At 44.2% G+C, this 9285-nt stretch overlaps 1 protein-coding gene across 1 annotated transcript in view; it reads left to right on the top strand.

Annotated features, from left to right (window-relative positions):
• The window catches only part of atp1b2a (ATPase Na+/K+ transporting subunit beta 2a), a 131322-nt gene extending 124025 nt beyond the window's left edge, over nt 1-7297 (top strand). Inside the window, exon 10 of the mRNA XM_056300639.1 lies at nt 7136-7297. Within this exon, the coding sequence (XP_056156614.1) occupies nt 7136-7297 (162 nt within the window). The remainder of the gene's footprint in view (nt 1-7135) is intronic.
• The last annotated feature ends 1988 nt before the right edge of the window (nt 7298-9285 follow it).

Here is a 9285-nt window from a genome sequence, read left to right as displayed (position 1 = left end):
AACACACACTATCACACACTAACACACACAGTACAACACACTAACAGACACCATCACACACAGTACAGCACACTGACACACACCATCAGACACTATAACACACCATCAAACAATATAACACACTCTAACACACCCTAACACACCCTAACACACACTATCACACACTAAGACACACAGTACAACACACTAACACACACCATCACACACAGTACAGCACACCGACACACACCATCACACACTATAACACACCATCAAACAATATAACACACTCTAACACACCCTAACACACACTAAGACACACTATAACACAATATCTTACACTAACCCACACTAACCCACGCTATCACACACTATGACACACTAACACACAAACACACACTAACACACACAGCTGCCAGGCATCAATATTAAAGCGCAATTCAGGTACATAAGTAACAGTATTAAAGCACCATTAAGGTGACATAAGGTTACATAAGTGACATAAGGTGACATAGGTGACATAAGATTCTGTAGCAACGGATGTCCACGCTTCGCGTGTTACAGCTATCCTACCCGCTTTCCGCAATGATTCCATGACACTGGCTGTGGTTTCGTTGTAGAGTGTGGGTATCGCTGTGTCGGTGATTCCATGACTCTGGTTGTGGGTTAGATGTAGAGTGTGGGTATCGCTGTGTCGGTGATTCCATGACTCTGGTTGTGGGTTAGATGTAGAGTGTGGGTATCGCTGTGTCGGTGATTCCATGACACTGGTTGTGGGTTAGATGTAGAGTGTGGGTATCGCTGTGTCAGTGATTCCATGACTCTGGTTGTGGTTTCGTTGTAGAGTGTGGATATCGCTGTGTCGGTGATTCCATGACACTGGTTGTGGGTTAGATGTAGAGTGTGGGTATCGCTGTGTCAGTGATTCCATGACTCTGGTTGTGGTTTCGTTGTAGAGTGTGGGTATCGCTGTGTCGGTGATTCCATGACTCTGGTTGTGGTTTCGTTGTAGAGTGTGGGTATCGCTGTGTCGGTGATTCCATGACTCTGGTTGTGGTTTCGTTGTAGAGTGTGGGTATCGCTGTGTCAGTGATTCCATGACTCTGGTTGTGGGTTAGATGTAGAGTGTGGGTATCGCTGTGTCGGTGATTCCATGACTCTGGTTGTGGGTTAGATGTAGAGTGTGGGTATCGCTGTGTCGGTGATTCCATGACTCTGGTTGTGGGTTAGATGTAGAGTGTGGGTATCGCTGTGTCGGTGATTCCATGACTCTGGTTGTGGGTTAGATGTAGAGTGTGGGTATCGCTGTGTCGGTGATTCCATGACTCTGGTTGTGGGTTAGATGTAGAGTGTGGGTATCGCTGTGTCGGTGATTCCATGACACTGGTTGTGGGTTAGATGTAGAGTGTGGGTATCGCTGTGTCAGTGATTCCATGACTCTGGTTGTGGTTTCGTTGTAGAGTGTGGGTATCGCTGTGTCAGTGATTCCATGACTCTGGTTGTGGTTTCGTTGTAGAGTGTGGGTATCGCTGTGTCGGTGATTCCATGACTGGTTGTGGTTTCGTTGTAGAGTGTGGATATCGCTGTGTCAGTGATTCCATGACTCTGGTTGTGGTTTCGTTGTAGAGTGTGGGTATCGCTGTGTCAGTGATTCCATGACTCTGGTTGTGGGTTAGATGTAGAGTGTGGGTATCGCTGTGTCAGTGATTCCATGACAGCTAATTAACCTATTCAGAATTACTTTTACTGTAGCAAGACATCAATGAAGCTGAACTAGCCAGCTATAGCCTAGTTCAGATACTAGGCTAACCACATGTCTGTGAATGTTCTCATTCATCCAGGTCATCATGGTTCTCCAAAGGAGCTGAATCAAGTGCAACTGGACTTGGTATATATCCGTGAAGACGTTTCGCCTCTCATCCAAGAGGCTTCCTCAGTTCCTGCCTTTCTGACTAGACCAAGCTAGTCTGACTGGCTGCTGATGAGACTCAGCATTTATCCTCTAGGAGTCGTTGTCAGAGCTATTGATATGCGTGGCTCTTTGTGATCAGATGTCATCTCTACCCAGGAGACTCAAGAAGCCTAGCCTCAAAAAACAACAGTCGGACACTAACCACTCCAACGACTCTCATGACCACTGAACAATGAAGTCGAAATTAACAACCCCAACGACCGTCGCTGCTAACAAATGCATATCTATGGCTCTGTTAGCGACGGACGTTGGTAAACATCGGATCACAAAGAGCCACGCATATCAATAGCTCTGACAACGTCTCCTAGAGGATAAATGCTGAGTCTCATCAGCAGCCAGTCAGACTAGCTTGGTCTAGTCAGAAAGGCACGAACTGAGTAAGCCTCTTGGATGAGAGGCGAAACGTCTTCACGGATATATACCAAGACCAGTTGCACTTGATCCAACTCCTTTGGATAGGCTAACGATACACAATGTTCTAACTCAACTTACTTGGCTCTTCCACTTCAGAAGTGGTCGCACCTTCCGCCTCCTCCTCATACTGTTTTTTTTCTCACTAGTACAAAGTTTAATAAATTAGTTTGTTTTTTGGCCATAGTTTTTTTTAAGTAGTATTTTTGGGGAAATTTGTGTGGCTTTAGCTAGTGGACAAACTAGAGTGGAATGCGTGAAAGAAAGATGAGACCGGGGGCTGTTGGCATTTGCGAAATGCACTGCCAATCAAAATCAAGCTTTCTGATTGGATGTGCATGAGTGCCAACTGGGTGGAGTGTACACGCTAGAGTGTACAGTGGAATGCTCGCGGTATACATGAAAGAAAGACGAGGAGCTGCTGGTATTTGCGAAATGCACTGCGAATCACAGTGAAGCTTTCTGATTGGATGGGCAGGAGTGCCAACTGGGTGGGCGAAGACCACCTTTGCCCACCTGTGGCTACGCGTTTGCCTTCAGCTTGGGTGAATCCTCCTGATGTTATAGAGGAGAAATCTGCAGGAGCAAGCAACCGATACAACGTTTCCAGCAAACAACAGTTGGTCATCCAGGATCACACCCAGATTCCTCACAGTCCGAGTTGGCATCACCACGGTGTTGTCAATGGTGATGGCAAGATCTCGGTGTGGGCAACCTTTCCCCGGGAGAAACATCAGCTCTGTCTTGTCCAGATTGAGCTTCAGGTGGTGTGTCACCATCCACTCCGAGATGTCAGTCAAGCACTCAGCAATGCGTGTCTCTACTTGTGTGTCAGAGGGAGGAAAGGACAAGATCAGCTGGGTGTCATCGGCATAACAATGGTAAGAGAAGTCATGCGAGCGAATAACAGAACCCAGGGATGTCGTGTACAGGGAAAACAGGAGAGGACTCAGAATTGAACCTTGTGGAACGCGTGTAGTCAGTCTGTGAGGCTCCAAAACAGATCCCCTCCATGTCACCTGATAGGAGCGACCCATCAGGTAGGTTGCAAACATTGAGAGTGCAGAGCCTGTGACACCCAGCCGCTCAAGGGTAGAGAGGAGGATCTGGTGGTTCACTTTGTCGAATGCAGCTGACAGGTCCAGGAATATCAGGACAGAGGAGAGAGAGTTTGCTCTCGCAGAGTGCAGCGATTCTGTCACTGCAAGGAGGGCCGTCTCTGTCGAGTGACCCACCCTGAACCCAGACTGGTTGGGGTGCAGGAGGTTGTTCTGGTGGAGGTACAAAGAAAGTTGGTTAAAGACAGCACGTTCGAGAGTTTTGGATAGAAAGGGTAGAAGGGAAACCGGTCTGTAGTTTTTGACGTCAGAGGGGTTAAGTGATGGTTTCTTGAGAAGGGGGTTGACTCTAGCAGTCTTGAAGGCAGATGGAAAGCATCCTGCCTGGAGGGAGGAGTTGATGAGGTGGGTTAGAAAGGGAAGGAGTTCAGGTGCTATAGACTGAAGAAGAGGGGAGGGGACAGGGTCAAGGGAGCATGTGGTGGGGCGACTGGATGTGATGAGGTTGAGGACATCGTCGGGGGAGAGGGGAGCGAGGTGGGATAGGGTGGGACGTGGAGAAGTGAGGTCCCTACAGACACAGTTGGCCGTGTCTGCGGTTAGGAAGCCGGATGTGGGTATGTGTCCTGGTCGCTGCACTAGCGCCTCCTCTGGTCGGTCTGAACTGAAATTAACATCATGCGCACACATCTACACCCTGACGTCCTACCCAACTAACAAATCTAGAGCAACTGCTTAAATACACCCTTGGAGTCAATCAGCAGCACCTGAGTTTAGGCTGCACCACTGAGGCAGGGAAAGCAAACACCTAGTAATGATTAAGATTGATGGGACAAGTGATGTGTTCTCACCCATGTTGTCACAGTCCCCCTGCCGAAACTCCTCACTGTCAGGTGAAAAGCAGTGGCTGGTGAGTCCACATGTATCGGAGGAGGCATGTGGCCATCTGCAGCCCTCACTGGATCAGCAGAGGGGGTGGAGCAGCGACCGGGACGGCTCGGAAAGAATGGGGTAATTGGCCACGTACAATTGGGGAGAAAAAAGGGGAGGGGGAGATTTAAAAAAAAGGATAGATGGCAGTGGGGTTTTTAACTAGATTGTTTAACACAATCTTGGAAAGTGAGATGATGCCTGAGGAGTGGAGAAGAAGCATACTGGTACCGATTTTCAAGAACAAGGGTGATGTGCAGAACTGTAACAACTACAGAGGTATAAAGTTGATCAGCCACAGCATGAAGATATGGGAAAGAGTAATAGAAGCTAGGTTAAGAGGAGGAGAGGTGATGATCAGCAGCAGCAGTATGGTTTCATGCCATGAAAGAGCACCACAGATGTGATGTTTGCTTTGAGAATGTTGATGGAGAAGTATAGAGAAGGCCAGAAGGAGTTACATTGTGGAGGAGGTGTGGTATTGTACGAGGAAGTCGGGAGTTGCAGAGAAGTATGTAGGAGTGGTGCAGGATATGTATGAGGGAAGTGTGATGGTGGTGAGGTGTGCGGTTGGAATGACAGATGGGTTCAAGGTGGAGATGGGATTACATCAAGGATCGGCTCTGAGCCCTTTCTTGTTTGCAATGGTGATGGACAGGTTGACGGACGAGATCAGGCAGGAGTCTCCGTAGACGATGATATTTGCGGATGACATTGTGATGTGTAGTGAGAGTAGGGTGCAGGCTGAGGAGAGCCTGGAGAGGTGGAGGTATACACTGGAGAGAAGAGGAATGAAAATCAGTAGGAGCAAGACGACATACATATTATAAAAGGCATATGATTTTAGATACTTGGGGTCAACTGTGCAAAGTAACAGGGAGTGCAGAAGAGAGGTGAAGAAGAGAGTGCAGGCAGGGTGGAGTGGGTGGAGAAGAGTATCAGGAGTGATTTGTGACAGAAGGGTACCAGCAAGTGTTAAAGGGAAGGTTTACAAGATGGTAGTGAGACCAGCTATGTCATATGGTTTGGAGACAGTGGCACTGGTGAAAAGACAGAAGGAGGAGCTGGAGGTGGCAGAGTTGAAGATGCTAAGATTTTAATTGGGAGTGATGAAGAAGGACAGGATTAGGAACGAGTATATTAGAGAGACAGCTCAGGTTGGACGGTTTGGAGACAAAGCAAGAGAGGCAAGATTGAGATGGTTTGGACATGTGTGGAGGAGAGATGCTGGGTATACTGGGAGAAGGATGCTGAATATGGAGCTGCCAGGGAAGAGGAGAAGAGGAAGGCCAAAGAGGAGGTTTATGGATGTGGTGAGGGAGGACATGCAGGTGGCTGGTGTGACAGAGGAAGATGCAGAGGACAGGAAGAGATGGAAACGGATGATCTGCTGTGGCGCCCCCTAACGGGAGCAGCCAAAAGTAGTCATAGTAGTAGTGGTATGTGACAACCCCGGTGTCAGCCCAGCTTCAGCACCATGGCCAGCGACCCAGCACAGCCCAGAAACACACCTGCATCCACTTCGCCCCTCAACGAGAGGGAGACTGAGCGACACACCTGGCCCCAATCGGAGGCTGATGAGGAGCCCAAGGATAAAAGGGAGCCAGAGACAGCCGCCAGGGGAGATGAAGCTATAGTCATAATGGCTGCACAGCGTAGGAGCCAACGAAGACGGGAGCCAGCCGGCTCAGACGAGGAGCAGTACTCCTGTTGAACGTTTTTTCCCTTTTTCTTTTGAATAAATGCCCGCAGCGGGCTCAACTTGCCGGCAGTCTCCGTTTCGGTGTTGGGTCGGCTGCTAAGTTCCCCCGTGGTTGTCACAAGTAGTGGTAGTAGAACAATACCAACAAGACATGATACTAGTATCACATACTACTAAAACCACATAATATCAACACCCCATAGTACTAATACCACACTTTACTCATGCCACACTATATTAATACCACATGGTTTACTGCTAAACCATACGAATACCACACAATACTGATACCACACAATAATAAGTCAATCTTATATAGCGCTTCCCTAGTACTCAAAGTCACTTTACAATAAATGGGGTGAAACTGGACGACAGATGAACATAATACAGGGGTGGATGGGAAGGGGGGGCAGGCAGACATACATACAGGGGTGGATGGGAAGGGGGGCTACGAGAGGGAGAAGCGGCAGCCACACACCACGCCAGCAGGACTCCCCCACTAGACGGATATGAAGGGGAAGAAAACCCAGCATCATAAATCACAGAAGAAGTCTGAAGAGGTGAGTCCCGACCAGTGACCTGAATGTGGGCAGCCCGCAGCAGTGCCCGATGCGCTTGGGGAGGGAGTTGAGAGAGGGGGCAGGTCGAGTGCTGAGTCCCCAACCTGCCCCAGACCAGGGGTGGATGAGCAGACAGGCGGGGGGGGGGGGCACGAGAAGGCAATGGAGAAAAGGTCTGTCTTGAGACGGGATTGGAAGAGTGGGAGGGATTCTGAGTCTCTACCACATAAACACTAATACCACAGAGTATTAATACCACAGAGTATTAATACCACGCAGTACTAATATCACAGAGTACTAATATCACAGAGTACTAATACCACACAGTACTACCACCACAGCATAAGGTTTATGCCTGCTGGTATTTTGTTCATATCTGTTTTCTTTCTTGTGGTGTAAAGTGCACCGTCTGAAATGTGATTCAGAGATAACGAGCGGTTTGCGTGTGTGTGTGTGTGTGTGTGTGTGTGTGTGTGTGTGTGTGTGTGTGTGTGTGTGTGTGTGTGTGTGTGTGTGTGTCCAGGTGAACTACACGCAGCCCCTGGTGGCGGTGAAGTTCCTGAACGTGACGCTGAACACGGATGTAAACGTGGAGTGCAGGATCAACTCCAACACCCTGGCTGAGGGCGGAGAGAGAGACAAGTTTGCTGGGCGAGTCGCATTTAGACTACGAGTCAACCAGTAGCACACACGCACGCACACACGCACGCACACACGCACGCGCACGCACGCACGCACACACGCACACATACACACACGTCACTGCCTTTATCAGTTTCTTGACCTGTTTATCAGTCTGATGATCATTTTAACACTATTGATCTGTTATTTATCAGTCTGATGATCACTTTAACACTTTATTGATCTGTTATTTATCAGTCTGGTGATCATTTTAACACTTTATTGATCTGTTATTTATCAGTCAGATGATCATTTTAACACTATTGATCTGTTATTTATCACTCTGATGATCATTTTAACACTACTGATCTGTTATTTATCAGTTTGATGATCATTTTAACACTATTGATCTGTTATTTATCAGTCTGATGATCATTTTAACACTTTATTGATCTGTTATTTATCAGTCTGATGATCATTTTAACACTTTATTGATCTTATTTATCAGTCTGATGATCATTTTAACACTTTATTGATCTGTTATTTATCAGTCTGATGATCACTTTAACACTTTATTGATCTGTTATTTATCAGTCTGATGATCATTTTAACACTATTGATCTGTTATTTATCAGTCTGATGATCATTTTAACACTTTATTGATCTGTTATTTATCAGTCTGATGATCATTTTAACACTATTGAGCTGTTATTTATCAGTCTGATGATCATTTTAACACTATTGATCTGTTATTTATCAGTCTGATGATAATTTTAACACTTTATTGATCTGTTATTTATCAGTCTGATGATCATTTTAACACTTTATTGATCTTATTTATCAGTCTGATGATAATTTTAACACTTTATTGATCTGTTATTTATCAGTCTGATGATCATTTTAACACTATTGATCTGTTATTTATCATCTGATGATCATTTTAACACTATTGATCTGTTATTTATCAATCCGATGATCATTTTAACACTATTGATCTGTTATTTATCAGTCTGATGATCATTTTAACACTTTATTGATCTGTTATTTATCAATCCGATGATCATTTTAACACTATTGATCTGTTATTTATCAGTCTGGTGATCATTTTAACACTTTATTGATCTGTTATTTATCAGTCAGATGATCATTTTAACACTATTGATCTGTTATTTATCACTCTGATGATCATTTTAACACTACTGATCTGTTATTTATCAGTTTGATGATCATTTTAACACTATTGATCTGTTATTTATCAGTCTGATGATCATTTTAACACTTTATTGATCTGTTATTTATCAGTCTGATGATCATTTTAACACTTTATTGATCTTATTTATCAGTCTGATGATCATTTTAACACTTTATTGATCTGTTATTTATCAGTCTGATGATCACTTTAACGCTTTATTGATCTGTTATTTATCAGTCTGATGATCACTTTAACACTTTATTGATCTGTTATTTATCAGTCTGATGATCATTTTAACACTATTGATCTGTTATTTATCAGTCTGATGATCATTTTAACACTTTATTGATCTGTTATTTATCAGTCTGATGATCATTTTAACACTATTGAGCTGTTATTTATCAGTCTGATGATCATTTTAACACTATTGATCTGTTATTTATCAGTTTGATGATCATTTTAACACTATTGATCTGTTATTTATCAGTCTGATGATAATTTTAACACTTTATTGATCTGTTATTTATCAGTCTGATGATCATTTTAACACTTTATTGATCTTATTTATCAGTCTGATGATAATTTTAACACTTTATTGATCTGTTATTTATCAGTGTGATGATCATTTTAACACTATTGATCTGTTATTTATCATCTGATGATCATTTTAACACTATTGATCTGTTATTTATCAGTTTGATGATCATTTTAACACTATTGATCTGTTATTTATCAGTCTGATGATCATTTTAACACTTTATTGATCTGTTATTTATCAGTCTGATGATCATTTTAACACTTTATTGATCTGTTATTTATTGATGATCATTTTAACACTTTATTGATCTGTTATTTATCAG

The sequence above is a fragment of the Lampris incognitus genome, chromosome 20, assembly GCF_029633865.1.
Source record: "Lampris incognitus isolate fLamInc1 chromosome 20, fLamInc1.hap2, whole genome shotgun sequence".
NCBI lineage: Eukaryota > Metazoa > Chordata > Actinopteri > Lampriformes > Lampridae > Lampris > Lampris incognitus.
The sequence above is the reverse complement of the archived record's forward strand: the minus strand, read 5'-3'. Positions and strand labels throughout refer to the sequence as shown.